The sequence below is a fragment of the Mus caroli genome, unplaced genomic scaffold (assembly GCF_978045245.1).
Source record: "Mus caroli unplaced genomic scaffold, Mus_caroli_1 scaffold_2, whole genome shotgun sequence".
In the NCBI taxonomy this organism is placed as follows: Eukaryota; Metazoa; Chordata; class Mammalia; order Rodentia; family Muridae; genus Mus; species Mus caroli.
Window position 1 is genome coordinate 147,628,695 of NW_028227257.1, and position 16,775 is coordinate 147,645,469.

Below are 16,775 nucleotides of genomic sequence, written 5' to 3' on the forward strand. Positions count from 1 at the left end.
GACTCGAAGTCTCGAGGCTTTGGGTCAAGGTAAGAACATAGGTGCCTTGAGCAGTGAGGAAGGAGGTGACAGAAGAGGCTGGGGGTGATGGTTACTGCAGTCAGAGAGGCAGTGGGATGGGAGGCCACGTTCATCTGCAGAAATGTCATAGTTGCTAATGGAGAAAGGTAAAATTTAGTGACGAGGAAGACAGTTACCCTTTTATGCATGTGGAGGCCAGAGGTTGCTCTCAAATGCCATTCCTTGGCTGGAGTCCACCTCTTCCTTTCTTCCCCTCCTACCCCCTTGAGACCAGGTCTTTCATTGGCCTGAAACTCACCAAGTAGGCTGGCTGGTAAATTCCATCAATCCTCCTACTTCAAGAAGCTCTTCCCAGCTACCCCTAGCTTTTTATGTGGGTGCTGGGGACTTGAACTCAGGTCCTCTTGCCTACAAGGTAACATTACCACTAAGCTCCCCAGTCCACTGTTTTTAAATCTGGGCTTTTCCTTTTCTCTCTTCATTTGCTTTTTGTTTTGTTTTATTTGTGGATGACTAACTGAATAAAGGGTTTTGTACCCACAAACATTCTTTTCTGTTCATCTGTAATACTGCTGTGGCATTTCCCAAGAGATACCTTGTACACCCACACAGCCCCGAGTACTAGCTATGCCATCAAAACAATAAGTTACATCATGACCATATGGCAGATATTCCATGTATGTATGGCCTTTTCAACTTTTCAGAAACTTAGTGTAACCACTGTATTAACAGGCAGAAGGACAAAGAGGAGGAGGGAGAGCAGGAGGAGGGAAAAGAGGAGGAGGAGAAGAAGAAACAAAATCTAGTGTTTATGATTTAAAAAATAAGAAAGGGGAACTTCCTTGACTTTTGAGGAATCCATAGCATCCTTAATCCCAGATGATCCTTAACACTGGGCATGTCCCCTGAGATGTTAGCAGGAAGACACTGGGCATGTCCCCTGAGATGTTAGCAGGAAGACACTGGGCATGTCCCCTGAGGCCTGGAATAAGCCAATGTGGTGCTCTGGCACTGTTCTATGTAAGACAATAAGACAGGAACAATAAAAGGAATTCAGTTGAAAGAGAAGGAAATTGAGGCGTCTTTATCACAGTTGACCTGATTGTCCATAAAAAGATAAAAAAGTAAATCAGTTTTGCAAACCCTCCTGGCACTGATGCACACGCAAGCAAGGGGTACAAGGCACTCACTGCACACAGAGGGTTGCTTTTGTTGTGCTAGCGGTGAACAATCGGGATCTGAAGGTTGAAAGCACTGTTTGTAGTAACACCAGGACTCAAACAGACTTAGGTGTTTATTTTTACAAAATGTGGTTTATATGTTGAAAGCTACAAAGCACTGATGTAAGTAATCAGAGCGGATGTTAGGAAACAGGGAGGGGCAGCAGGGACGGGCTTCATCTTCATGGATGAAAAAACTCAGTGTCGCTCTTCCGGCCTGACCAGCACCGGAGTACCTAGAGCGCAGGGTCGGCTGACACCCGCCAGCTACCCACGACACCCGCCACAGGATTTTGAGACTTCTGGTGAGTGGAACACAGCTTCTGCTCCAGTCCAATCACGCGGGACCTGAGACTGCTTTGGTTGGGGAGGCAGAAATCCGGCCTGAGTAGGGCCACAAGCCTCTTCCGGTCAGAACAGCACCGGGGTAGCTAAGGCGCAGGGTCGGCTGACACTCGCCAGCTACCCACGACACCCGCCACAGGATTTTGAGACTTCGGGTGAGTGGAACACAGAGTCTGCTCCAATCTTTAAACAGTGACAACGATAACAACTAACCCCAGAGATTACCAGATGGCGAAAGGTAAACGTAATAATCTTACTAACAGAAACCAAGACCACTCACCATCATCAGAACCCAGCACTCCCACTTCGCCTAGTCCAGGGCACCCCAACACACCGGAAAAGCTAGACACGGATCTAAAAGCATATCTCATGATGATGGTAGAGGACATCAAGAAGGACTTTAATAACCCACTTAAAGAATTACAGGAGAACATGGCTAAAGAGTTACAAGTCCTTAAAGAAAAACAGGATAACACAATCAAACAGGTAGAAGTCCTTAAAGAAAAACAGGATAACACAATCAAACAGGTAGAAGTTCTTAAAGAAAAACAGGAAAACACATCCAAACAGATGATGGAAATGAACAAAACCATACTAGACCTAAAAAGGGAAGTAGACACAATAAAGAAAACCCAAAATGAGGCAACACTGGAGATAGAAACCCTAGGAAAGAAATCTGGAACCATAGATGTGAGCATCAGCAACAGAATACAAGAGATGGAAGAGAGAATCTCAGGTGCAGAAGATTCCATAGAGAACAATAATCAAGGAAAATGTAAAATGCAAAAAGATCCTAACTCAAAACATCCAAGAAATACAGGACACAATAAGAAGACCAAACCTACGGATAATAGGAGTGGGTGAGAATGAAGATTTTCAACTCAAAGAACCAGCAAACATCTTCAACAAAATTATAGAAGAAAACTTCCCAAATCTAAAGCAAGAGATGCCCATGAACATACAAGAAGCCTACAGAACTCCAAATAGACTGGACCAGAAAAGAAATACCTCCCAACACATAATAATCAGAACAACAAATGCACTAAATAAAGATAGAATACTAAAAGCAGTAAGAGAAAAAGGCCAAGTAACATATAAAGGCAAGCCTATCAGAATTACACCAGATTTTTCACCAGAGACTATGAAAGCCAGAAGATCCTGGACAGATGTTATACAGACACTAAAAGAACACAAATTCCAGCCCAGGCTACTATACCCAGCCAAACTCTCAATTAACATATATGGAGAAACCAAAGTATTCCACGACAAAACCAAATTCACACATTATCTCTCCACGAATCCAGCCCTTAAAAGGATAATAACAGGAAAAAACCAATACAAGGACAGGAACCACGCCTTAGAAACAACAAGAAGGTAATCCCTCAACAAACCTAAAAGAAGACAGCCACAAGAACAGAATGCCAACTTTAACAACAAAAATAACAGGAAACAACAATTACTTTTCCTTAATATCTCTTAATATCAATGGATTCAACTCCCCAATAAAAAGACATAGACTAACAAACTGGCTACACAAACAAGACCCAACATTTTGCTGCTTACAGGAAACTCATCTCAGAGAAAAAGATAGACACTACCTCAGAATGAAAGGCTGGAAAACAATTTTCCAAGCAAATGGTATGAAGAAACAAGCTGGAGTAGCCATTCTAATATCTGATAAGATTGACTTCCAACCCAAAGTCATCAAAAAAGACAGGGAGGGGCACTTCATACTCATCAAAGGTAAAATCCTCCAAGAGGAACTATCAATCCTGAATATCTATGCTCCAAATACAAAGGCAGCCACATTCATTAAAGAAACTTTAGTAAATCTCAAAGCACACATTGCACCTCATACAATAATAGTGGGAGACTTCAACACACCACTTTCACCAATGGACAGATCATGGAAACAGAAACTAAACAGGGACACAGTGAAACTAACAGAAGTTATGAATCAAATGTATCTGGCAGATATCTACAGAACATTCTATCCTAAAACAAAAGGATATACCTTCTTCTCAGCACCTCATGGTACCTTCTCCAAAATTGACCACATAATTGGTCACAAAACAGGCCTCAACAGATACAAAAATATTGAAATTGTCCCATACATCCTATCAGATCACCATGGACTAAGGCTGATCTTTAATAACAAAATAAATAATAGAAAGCCAACATTCACGTGGAAACTGAACAACACTCTTCTCAATGATACCTTGGTCAAGGAAGGAATAAAGAAAGAAATTAAGGACTTTTTAGAGTTCAATGAAAATGAAGCCACAACATACCCAAACTTATGGGACGCAATGAAAGCATTTCTAAGAGGAAAACTCATAGCTCTGAGTGCCTCCAAAAAGAAACTAGAGAGAGCACACATTAGCAGCTTGACAACACACCTAAAAGCACTAGAACAAAAGGAAGCAAATTCACTCAAGAGGAGTAGACGGCAGGAAATAATCAAACTCAGGGGCGAAATCAACCAAGTGGAAACAAGAAAAACTATTCAAAGAATCAACCAATCAAGGAGCTGGTTCTTTGAGAAAATCAACAAGATAGATAAACCCTTAGCCAGACTCACTAGAGGGCACAGGGAAAGCATCCTAATTAACAAAATCAGAAATGAAAAAGGAGACATAACAACAGATCCTGAAGACATCCAAAACACCATCAGATCCTTCTACCAAAGGCTATACTCAACAAAACTGGAGAACCTGGATGAAATGGAGAAGTTCCTAGACAGATACCAGGTACCAAAGTTGAATCAAGATCAGGTTAATGATCTAAACAGCCCTATATCCCCCAAAGAAATAGAAGCAGTCATTAATAGTCTCCCAACCAAAAAAAGCCCAGGACCAGATGGGTTTAGTGCAGAGTTCTATCAGACCTTCAAAGAAGATCTAATCCCAGTTCTTCACAAACTATTCCACAAAATAGAAACAGAAGGTACTCTACCCAACTCATTCTATGAAGCCACAATTACTCTGATACCTAAACCACAAAAAGACCCAACAAAGATAGAAAACTTCAGACCAATATCCCTTATGAATATTGATGCAAAAATCCTCAATAAAGTTCTTGCTAACCGAATCCAAGAACACATCAAAACAATCATCCATCCTGACCAAGTAGGTTTCATCCCAGGGATGCAGGGATGGTTCAATATACGGAAATCCATCAACGTAATCCAGTATATAAACAAACTCAAAGACAAAAACCACATGGTCATCTCGTTAGATGGGGAAAAAGCATTTGACAAGATCCAACACCCATTCATGATAAAAGTCTTGGAAAGATCAGGAATTCAAGGCCCATACCTAAACATGATAAAAGCAATCTACAGCAAACCAGTAGCCAACATCAAAGTAAATGGTGAGAAGCTTGAAGCAATCCCTCTAAAATCAGGGACTAGACAAGGCTGTCCACTTTCTCCTTACCTATTCAACATTGTACTTGAAGTCCTAGCCAGAGCAATTCGACAACAAAAGGAGATCAAAGGGATACAAATTGGAAAAGATGAAGTCAAAATATCACTTTTTGCAGATGATATGATAGTATATATAAGTGACCCTAAAAATTCCACCAGAGAACTCCTAAACCTGATAAACAGCTTCGGTGAAGTAGCTGGATATAAAATTAACTCAAACAAATCAATGGCCTTTCTCTACACAAAGAATAAACAGGCTGAGAAAGAAATTAGGGAAACAACACCCTTCTCAATAGTCACAAATAATATAAAATATCTTGGCGTGACTCTAAATAAGGAAGTGAAAGATATGTATAATAAAAACTTCAAGTCTCTGAAGAAAGAAATTATAGAAGATCTCAGAAGATGGAAAGATCTCCCATGCTCATGGATTGGCAGGATCAACATTGTAAACATGGCTATCTTGCCAAAAGCAATCTACAGATTCAATGCAATCCCCATCAAAATTCCAACTCAATTCTTCAATGAATTAGAAAGTGCAATCTGCAAATTCATCTGGAATAACAAAAAGCTAGGATAGCAAAAACTCTTCTCAAGGATAAAAGAACCTCTGGTGGAATCACCATGCCAGACCTAAAGCTTTACTACAGAGCAATTGTGATAAAAACTGCGTGGTACTGTTATAGTGACAGACAAATAGACCAATGGAATAGAATTGAAGACCCAGAAATGAACCCACACACCTACGGTCACTTGATCTTCGACAAGGGAGCTAAAAACATCCAGTGGAAGAAAAACAGCATTTTCAACAAATGGTGCTGGCACAACTGGTTGTTAACATGTAGAAGAATGCGAATCGATCCATTCCTATCTCCTTGTACTAAGGTCAAGTCTAAGTGGATCAAGGAACTTCACATGAAACCAGAGACACTGAAACTTATAGAGGAGAAACTGGGGAAAAGCCTTGAAGATATGGGCACAGGGGAAAAATTCTTGAATAGAACAGCAATGGCTTGTGCTGTAAGATCGAGAATTGACAAGTGGGACCTCATGAAACTGCAAAGCTTCTGCAAGGCAAAAGACACCATCAATAAGACAAAAAAACCACCAACAGATTGGGAAAGGATCTTCACCTATCCTAAATCAGATAAGGGACTAATATCCAATATATATAAAGAACTCAAGAAGGTGGACTCCAGAAAGTCAAATAACCCCATTAAAAAATGGGGCTCAGAACTGAACAAAGAATTCTCACCTGAGGAATACCGAATGGCAGAGAAGCACCTGAAAAAATGTTCAACATCCTTAATCATCAGGGAAATGCAAATCAAAACAACCCTGAGATTCCACCTCACACCAGTCAGAATGGCTAAGATCAAAAATTCAGGTGACAGCAGATGCTGTCGAGGATGTGGAGAAAGAGGAACACTCCTCCATTGTTGGTGGGATTGCAAGCTTGTACAACCCCTCTGGAAATCAGTCTGGTGGTTCCTCAGAAAATTGGACATAGTACTACCGGAGGATCCAGCAATACCTCTCCTGGGCATATATCCAGAAGATGTCCCTACCGGTAAGAAGGACACATGCTCCACTATGTTCATAGCAGCCCTATTTATAATAGCCAGAAGCTGGAAAGAACCCAGATGTCCCTCAACAGAGGAATGGATAGAGAAATTATGGTATACTTACACAATGGAGTACTACTCAGCTATTAAAAAGAATGAATTTATGAAATTCCTAGCCAAATGGATGGACCTGGAGGGCATCATCTTGAGTGAGGTAACACAATCACAAAGGAACTCACACAATATGTATTCACTGATAAGTGGATATTAGCCCAAAACTTAGGATACCCAAGATATAAGATACAATTTGCTAAACGCATGAAACTCAAGAAGAATGAATACTAAAGTGTGGACACTGTGTCCCTTCTTAGAATTGGGAACAAAACACCCATGGAAGGAGTTACAGAGACAAAGTTTTGAGCTGTGATGAAAAGATGGACCATCTAGAGACCAGGGATCCATCCCATAATCAGCTTCTAAACGCTGACACCATTGCACACACTAGCAAGATTTTGCTGAAAGGACCCAAATATAGCTGTCTCTTGTGAGACGATGCCGGGGCCTAGCAAACACAGGAGTGGATGCTCACAGTCAGCTATTGGATGGATCACAGGGCCCCCAATGGAGGAGCTAGAGAAAGTATCCAAGGAGCTAAAGGGATCTGCAACCCTATAGTTGGAACAACATGATGAACTAAGCAGTACCCCGGAGCTCTTGTCTCTAGCTGCATATGTATCGAAAGATGGCCTAGTCGGCCATCACTGGAAAGAGAGGCCCATTGGACTTGCAAACTTTATATGCCCCAATATAGGGGAATGCCAGGGCCAAAAGAATGGGAATGGGTGGGTAGGGAAGTGGGGGGCGCTATGGGGGACTTTTGGGATAGCATTGGAAATGTAATTGAGGAAAATATGTAATAAAAATTATTAAAAAAAAAAAAAAGAAAAAACTCAGTGTCATTAAGATGTCAGTTGCTGGGCGTGGTGGCGCACGCCTTTAATTCCAGCACTTGGGAGGCAGAGGCAGGTGGATTTCTGAGTTCGAGGCCAGCCTGGTCTACAGACTGAGTTCCAGGACAGCCAAGGCTACACAGAGAAACCCTGTCTCAAAAAACAAAAAAACAACAACCAAAAAAAAAAAAAATGTCAGTTCCCACTTGGCATTTAGAATAATTGCTGCTTGTACAACCCAACAGATTCATTCCAAAGGTTGTGAGGAAGACCATAGACTTAGAATAACCAGTTCAGTGTTGGGAAAAAGAGATAAACATTACAGATTCACAGTTGACAGAAGAGCAGGGGCACCTGGGCCAGGGGGACAGAATGTAGACTCAGTCTGTGCTGGGACAACTGAAAGTCCTGCTGTCTGTCTCTGTTGAAATGAGTTTAGAGACAGATTTTAAGCCTTTCATAAAATCCACTCAAAATAGATAGGTGCTCAGGTGTAAACTTTTAGGAGAAGACACAGGCAGGGAGTCTCTGTGCCCTTGGGTTTGATGTTGAGCTATTAGAAACCAAAAGACAGTCTGTGAGTCAGTCAATAAGTTGGCAATTTATTAAGACTAAGATTTATATTGTGGAAAAGACATAGTTAAAAGAAATCATGAAGACAAACACAGACTGGGAGCCATGTGTGCAAAGCACCTTTTTGAAAAACTATGGTTTGAAGACTCAACCAGCATCATTAAGGAGGAGGGGGCACAGAGAGCAGCAAATGAGCATGAGAAGATGCTCAGAGTCCTTCATCTCTGGGGCATGGACCAGAGACAGGGAGACACAGGGACAGAGAGAGCTCAGCACAACAGTGTTCATGGCAGCTTAATAGTTGTCAAAGATGAAGGATCTGAGATGTCTTTCTGCAGGGTGTGGGCAAACACAAGGGATAGTGTTTCCTTAAGTAGAACGAGCTGTGATTTCACACACAGGGCACTTGTGACATCAGGGTGAAAGCCAGTGTAGAAGGCTCCTAATTCTCTCTTGTCTTCCTTTGACAGCCTGGAAAAGGTAAACCTATAGAGACTGAGCCATAGTTGTCAAATGGTGGAGAGGGAGCGAGGTCTGAGTAGGTGGAGCACAGAGGATTTTCTGTTGGCAGTTTTTTCTTAGCAGTACCAGGGATTGAGTTGAGAGATTTTTTGCTTGCTAGGCAAGAACTTTACCAGTGAACTGCACCTCCAGCCCAGATTTGTATGTTTAAGAGGATGAGATAATTTTCATGTATATAGTGATAGATATATGACAGTGTTTTTAGGACAACCCACAGAACATTATAGCACCAAGACCTCAACATACTCACCCTAGAAATTTTAACCTAAAGATGGAGAGCTCCTAGAATTGATGCAAAACAAAAGCGCACACTTGTAAAATTGTGAGGTGACTTCTTTGCGGAGGGCAGAGTTTGCTCATCTGAGTTACCTCTGCAGTCACATGGGGCGTGATTCTGAAGCTGGGACTGTAAAGGAGTGTATATCGTGCTCTTGAAGCTGGATAAGCAGTCTGAAGTAGTGCTGAAGGACATGTGCTGGCAGTGGACAGTGGAGATTTAGATGGCAGGCTCTGGGAACTAGTTTCTCTGTGCTGTGGGAATTCCAGGCAGACAAGTGAAAAGGTGACACTGCATAACCTAATGGCTGAGACTTGTGAACAACACTATGAATTCATGTGAGTTTTAGTTAAAGATACAGTCAGGCGGTTGGTGGCGCACACCTTTAATCTCTACACTTAGAAGGCAGGTGTATCACTGAGTTTCAAGGTCATCCTGGTCTACAAAATGAGTTCTACAGAGAGAAACCCTGACTCAACCTCCCCAAAATATATTTATATTGAGAAATATAGCCATGAATGTAGACATGGGTAATACATGTATGTACACAAAAGTTACTACAGCTACCTTCCAGCTCAGAGTTGTGTAGGGCTCAGTCTCCTTTGGTTTTTTCCATGGCAGGCCAGGTAAGGACTTATAATGCCTGGATCCTGTGCATCGTAGGGCTTCATGCAACTCCGCAGAATTGACTATTGCCTAAGAACCTCTGCACACCATCTGCGGGTCCCTAATCTGCTCAGTCCCTTCCAGAACCATGCCAGGAAAACGTGTGAGGGTTGCCATACAAGAATGTATTGAATTACACATAGAAAGTATCGTACTTGAGATTATGTGGTATAGAAACTACACATATTAAATTTAAGTTTTACATGCTTCTGTTTGGTGCCCAGAATAACTATTTTCAGAAACAACTGGTAAACATTTGAACCTGAACTTAATTTTAACAATTCCTTGGAAAAAATTATTCTATGGAAACCTAGGCGTGTCTTGCAGGAAGCCATGGCTAATTCCACCGAGGCAGCATTTCTGTGATGTCCTGCTTTACGTAACAGCCATTCACTGACTCTCAGTGTCTCTTGCTTTCCCTGTAAAGCAGCAGTAGTTCAGCCAGAAGAAGGTGGGTTTTTGCACAGCAAGAGCCCTTGTTAATGTCAGGCAGTCCTTCACTCTCTTTCCTTGTCAAGTGAGGGGCGTCTACATCTCCCCTCCTTTCCCACCATGCACCTGCTGTCTGTACATCCCCTTTCTCCACCAAGCTGTCCTGGTATCCCGGGCTCCGCTGTCCTGATGCTAATAAGGCATACATGAGAAGCACTAAGTACTTCCCAGCATTCTTTGGACGGCTGCTTCCTATTTTTCCTTGTGCTGTGAGTCAGCCTCATGTTGATAGACAACTTTCTTGTGGCCACTAACAGACTCAAGGCTCAGGATTTGTTGGTATAAGTGAGAGGCCAGCCATGAATAAAGATCTATACCAAAGCTGCCTTCATGGCTGGTCTATGAAGACCCATACCCCTCAGGCCTATTAGAACTTTGCATCTTTTATCAATGACACACCTCTTTTAGAAAATGAACTTTGAGCTGGGCAGTGGTGGCACACACCTTTAATCTCATTACTCTGGAGGCAGAGGTAGGCAGATCTCTGAGTTCGAGGCCAGCCTGGTCTACAGAGCAAGTTCCAGGACAGCCAGGGCTACACAGAGAAACCCTGTCTCGAAAAAACAAAAGCAAAAAACCAAAGTGAAGTTTGTCGCAGCTCTGCAGATATCAGCAGCTCCTCCTTGTGCTGGGATTGGCTGCGACTGCGGCTGCGGCTGGGGATTCATGGAAGGTGTAGTAAGTAGACAGTTCCCTTTGTCTGAACATCCATCCGTCTGTCCTTCATCTGTTCATCCATTCTTTATTCCATCTTCTCCCCACATCTGGATTCTTCTGAGCAGAGTCAAGGCTGTGTCATCCCACTATTTTCTGAGGCAGCTGCAGAGACACTGACCTATGTAGTGGAGCCCAACACTGCTCTCACTGTTAAGGAGAGGCAGGGCAGGAGGATGGGGACCATCTGGGATTAGGTGCCATGTGGAACTTTCTACTTCATGTGACGTTAGGCCATGCTCTCAACGCTGCCTGGCCTCACGGAAATTCTACTGTGATGGTGGGCAAAGGGTCATGTGACCAGTCTGGCATTTAACCACATCTCTGGTGTGTGTGTGTATGTGTGTGTGTTTAACTCTACAGGTCAGTTTTTGGGTCGTACGAGAAATTCTAACAGCACAGACTTTAAAAATAAGGGCAGAAATCCTGAGCCATTTTGTGAAAATAGCCAAGGTAAGCTCTTTGTTTATTTCTCAAAATATGTTTCCTCAGAATTTTGGCAGATATTTTGCCTTGAGCCTGCTGGACAGGGGTACCTACCGTGAGTGGGAGGTTGTGGCCTGATCTCCCTAGGCAGAGCTAGATGTGAGCTCTACCTGGCTGCTGGTGCCTTCTGTGAACCTTAGAAATATGCCCCTTCAGCTGAGCATGGTGGCACACGCCTTTAATCCCAACACTTGGGAGGCAGAGGCAAGAGGATTTCTGAGTTCAAGGACAGCCAGGGCTATACAGAGAAACCCTGTCTCAGAAAACCAAAAAAAAAAAAAAAAGAAAGAAATATGCTCCTTCTTATCCCATAATTCTATAGCCAGTTACTCCTCTTACTTAGACTTGTGGTCTCTGCTTGTGGCCCAGTGGTTCCCTGGAACTCATCCATTCCCCTTTGGGTTTTGCCAGTACTGGGTGCCAATGTATTGTAGTTAGGCCCAGTGCCTTTGATCCAGGCACAGTCATATCCACACCCATTCTCAGATAAGGCCTGGACATTTGACCATGTTGCCTCTGTTCTGATAGGCTCTTTCCGTTCTTCGAATCAGGCCCTCCTTCCCTTCCTCTGTTCTCATCTCTGCCTATCAGACTGTGTCATGCTGTGCCTTTCCTGGACCACTGTCATACTCAGTACTAGTCCCCTGCTTTCACTCCCTGGGTCTGCCAGAGTCCCCTTGGCAACATTGTTCTATCCAGTTCCTAGCTTCCTTCAAGACATGTTGTCTTTCCACCAGGAGACCAAAACTGCCCTGGACTCAGGTCCTTTGCTGCTGCCCGGTTCTGTGGGAGTTGCCGTGCCAGTGTGGGACGTCACTGTACACAGGGTATCATCCCATTTGCACAGTAGGAAGGGGCTGCAAAGAGAGGTGATGGTCCATGCTGAGGCCTCCAGCCAGCAGAACAGGAGTCTCCACTATATGTACCCTCAGCCAAGTTGCTGTGCCCCCCTTTCCCAGAAAGTTAAGGGTAGCAGTCTAACTGGCAGGGACAGAGGTCACTGTCCTGGATTCCTGGAAACACTAGGTATTGGTTTTGTGCTGCTTACGGCTGCGTCAGAAGAGGATGTCCCGCACGCTACGTCCTCATGGGGCTTCTGTTTGGAAATGAGCAATGTTTCCACCCACGGAGCCCCAAATGGCCCCTCCTTAATCTCTGCTTTCTCCCTTACTGCCAGTTATGTTGGCTGTGCCCCATGGAGTCCTGGGTAGGTTCCCTCTCTTCCTGAGTATTGGTTTTCCAGTCTCTAAAAGAGAAAGGAACAGGTTGGATAATGCCCTAGAGGCTTTGTCACTCCGGGAACAGAGTCTGTGGCGGGCACTGCAAGTCAGATGCTCAACAGAAACCGCCCTAGGAACATCTATTCTTATAGGAAACAGTCAGAGTGTTACACATGTCTAAGTGAAGACTGATTTTGTCTGGGCGGGGCCATGATTCCAAGTAGAAGCAGAACTGTGGGGCCAGGCCCAGAGGCTTTTATTTATTTATCTTGCCTGCTGAGCTGAGCTTTGTGCAAGGTCCAGGTGCAGGGTGGTAGATCACACTTTATCCACACTTTCAGAGGACACATGTGTCAACACAGACATTTGAGAACATGTTTAGGAAAGACATGGCAGAGGAAGGGCTACCTGAGGCTGAAAGTACCCAGGACAGGTAGTGAGGGAGTGGGAATGAGCCTTCCAGGTAGAGGAGACATGTTACATCTCAGGTGGCATGCTCAGTTTAACTCTGAGGACACTGACGAGCACAAGGCCTGGCTAACTTGCCAGAGGAAGTGCAAGTAGAACGAGCCAGGTTGGTCCACAGAGCCTCCTTGCTAGGCCACGCTTCAGTGCCCACAAAAGAAATGAGAAATAGGGCCTATCCCATGAGCAAGGATGCTTCAGCCTTAAAGACAAGAATGGATAAATTACGTGTTTCTGCCCTGACTCTGCTGTGTCTTAGTCTGTGGCCCTCTGTGGTTGCTAACTTGACTGAGACTGAAGTGACACCATGTGTCCTCACCCATTTGGTGTCTGGTTCAAGGGCTCATGGTCAAGGGCCTGGGAACCCCCAGCATTGCCTTCCCAGATGTGAGCCATTATACAGATTGATAACATCTTCCCTGGCCCCTCTCCCATCCAGGGTTAAGGTATTTGCTGTATAAGCGGCTGATGCTGTTGGCACACTGGGGTCTTTTCACAGGAGCCTGTTGAGGGGGACTCAGAGTCAGCTATAGAAAACATAGAGGAATTATCTGGTCTTGAGCCATGCTTCTGTCCAGCAGTCAAACAAGTCAGATTATGAAAATTGGAGATGCACCTTCTGAAAAAATGGGAGGAAATGAGCATATGTTTCCTATGAACTTCCTACACTATATTTTCTATGTGAGATATTTTAAGTGTAACTGAATTGCATAATTATGACAACATTTGGCAACACTCGAGCATGTTTTTGTTCTGTTGTCTATGGCAGCAAAATAATGTATTCCATATCTTTTTTTCCCCCCAGAAACTTCTAGAACTCAACAACCTTCATTCTCTCATGTCTGTGGTGTCAGCATTACAAAGTGCTCCCATCTTCAGGCTGACAAAAACCTGGGCTGTAAGTTAACCTCCCTTGGTCTGTCCCTTTAATTTTGGCTGTCCTGTTCTTGCTAAATGTCCACATGGCTTAAACCCCAGGCTTTCTCTCACTTACTTGTATACTTTGCTAAGGGCAGGACAGTCCCTGGGAACTAAAGAGGCATCATTCTCTGGACATCCTCATAGCATCAGTGATCCCAGCCCCATTGGATTTCAGGGATGGGGAGGGTGCTGATGTGGCTGGATTTGGAAGCCCTTGACAGATCTTCCTAGACCTGTCAACATCATCTATACTGACTGGGCTCAGCATGTGACTCCTACCCTTGGCTTGGCCAGTTTTTTGTCTCTGGCAAGTTCCAAATTGCCCTTGAGAAGGTCTGTGGATTGATGGCTTGCGGCTGCCCAGGGTCACTGGCCATGTAGCTCATAGTTCTCTGGAGAACCTATGACCCTCATATAGGAAAACATTCTTTCTTTCCTTTCTTTCATCCTGAGGCCTTGGATCATTTCAGCTCAGAGGTGGAGTCTGATAGTTATATAATTGAGGCTGTAGGAAAGTTTTTCTGCTGCAAAAATACTTTAAAAATATCCCAGACCTCTTTATCCTTCTTAGCTGGCCCAGGGCCTGACATGGGGGAAATAATCTCAATTTCCATATAGCTTATTAGCTTTTACCTCCTGGCCAGCCTGGTCCAAAGTTTCTCACAGGGGCACAGCCCAGGCCTTTCAAGACTCGTTTATGTCCCAGGGACCGACAGGACTCTATAGAATTGCTAGACATGTTTCTTTAGCTCACTTCCTATCTTCTCACTGCCAGCCTTGGCCTGGACCGTTTCCTACTTGGCCGTCTCAGGGGCCTATACGATGCATAAGGATAGTGCTGTAGGCAATCTGAAATGAGCCTTGCTTCTTCTAGGTGCAGGATGCCTGGCTGTAGTAGACTGATGTGAGAAGTGTCAGCCTGGAGTCTGGAAACTAGATTTTTATATGTCATTTAGAGCCTGGGCCTCCTTTCTTGTCTCTGCTCTGAACAATTGACTTGGAGTAGTGGGTTTCTGTCAGTGCTTTGTGGGCCCTAGAGGGCCTTAGAGTTGTCTTAGGGACCATCTAGGGCTGAAAGAAAGTGAGGGTTCCAAGCAGTTGACCCAGTCTCCACCAGAGCAGCCTGTTTGCATCTGGGGCTTCTGGGTGAGTTACAGATGAGTGGTGGTTTTGGAGCAAATGTGGAAGCTACTGTCTCTGCAGTCGCTGCCAGCCCTGTGATTCCAAGGCCATCTGAGCAGGGAGGCTTCTTTCAGAAGTTTTTGGAGATTGATTTTTAAAACAACATTTTCATGGTCAAGATGCTTACTGTTTATTGGGCTGCTGGGAGTCATGCAGGCTCCTAGAGGCTGCACTCCGACCCTGCTTGTGTGCGTTGACCTTACTGTGGGCAGTGCCATGACTTGTGGGACCTCCTAGCAGCTGGGGCTGTATTCAGCTCATTTAGAAGGTAGATCCACTCAGGGACAAGCAGGACCCTCAGTGAAGCTTCAGGGTACCCAGTGGTACCGTACCCTGGTTCTGGCTGCTGCTGGGGCTGTGGACAGTGTCAGGTCAGAGGAGCATTAGGACTGTGCGGTCTGTCAATTACAGCACACTGGACTGGCACCGCAGTTTTGGGTCTATGCTGTAATGAAAGTGAATCCCTACAAGGTCTAGAGGAGCCTGGACCAAGCCTTCATGCAGGGTTGCTGTCTCTGCCATCATGGGGCATGTGGCTGACAGAATGCGGGAGCTGTGGTTCTATCCTACCAGTAGTCAGGCGACCTAGGGGATGCCGTTATCTCTCTTTTCCTAAAAAACCTTCCCACTGTGTGCAAGGGCTGCCAGCCAGGCTGCTTCCCTGGCTACAGAAGGCCACTTGCCAACGCAGAAGGTGAAAGACACAACATTCTAGGGAATAGAAGTGTCAGGGAAAGGGGGTTGTGCTTGCTGTGTAGATTATAGCCTAATCTAGCCTTGATTTAGATCTTTTCCCTGCCACCCAGCCACCTTGTTAATTCAAGATCAGCCTTGATACAGAACATTGGTGAATAGTGGGGCCCAAAGCCATCCTCTTCCCCCTCGCTGTTGTCGCAGGCCCCGTGGAAAGGATGGCCTTCCTTTGTTCTCTGCCACCCTGTCTGTCTGCCTCCTCTTCCATTCTTCTATCTCTGGGACCACCCAGCACACACTGTCTTAACTACTTGTTATCCTTAATTGTATTCTTTTGCCATTACTGTCTGGTGATAAGATTGGCCGTAGAAATGTTACTTCTTCTTTCTTGTGTTCCTTGAGCTAGGACCCCTGAGACTTTATGGGTCCACAGGGCAGGCAGGAGCAAGGGGTTCCAACAGCCCAAGTGTCTGGTGCTTTCATAGTTCTTGTTTTGCAAAAGACGAAACTGAGTTCTAACAGGTCTGGTAGCCAAAGATCTCAGAGCAGGTAAGTGCCAGCACCAATGGGACATAGCCTGGTCCTGTGTATAATCTGGTTGCCCACTGTATGGACCCCAGTGATGATGGAAGGCCAGTGCAGATAGGGCTATACCCTCCTTAGAAAGTGGGGATGAGAAATGAGGCTGGCCCACTGCACGTGACTGGGCCACTGAGCATGTTTTACCCTTGAGAATTGTCCTTTGGTGTGCTTTGAAACCCTGGAAATATGGGAGACCTGTATAGAAGGTGGCAGTGTCCAGGCATGGGAGGGGAGGGAGGCCTGCTGCCTGGCTAAACTCTGAGTGACCTTTAGTATTGATCAGTCTGACACTAACTAGGTCAGGGTAGCCAGTGAGCCTGCCTATGGCCAGAACTGACTGGAGCTGAGCTCAGGCCTGCGCATAGTAGGATCTGAATACATGGTGACTGGATTCATAAACAGGGAGTCATGGTCGGCCTGGAAAAACACAAGCACTGAGTTATTTATTTCAGAG

The 16,775-nt window shown here is 44.6% G+C and overlaps 1 protein-coding gene across 5 annotated transcripts in view; it reads left to right on the forward strand.

Moving 5' to 3' along the window:
* Positions 1-16,775, forward strand: part of Ralgps1 (Ral GEF with PH domain and SH3 binding motif 1) — a 244,145-nt gene that overhangs the window by 93,488 nt on the left and 133,882 nt on the right. For all 5 annotated transcript variants that reach the window (XM_085835005.1, XM_085835002.1, XM_085835004.1 and 2 more), the window contains 2 exons: positions 11,136-11,225; positions 13,749-13,841. In XM_085835005.1, the coding sequence (XP_085691131.1) occupies positions 11,136-11,225; positions 13,749-13,841 (183 nt within the window). The remainder of the gene's footprint in view (positions 1-11,135; positions 11,226-13,748; positions 13,842-16,775) is intronic.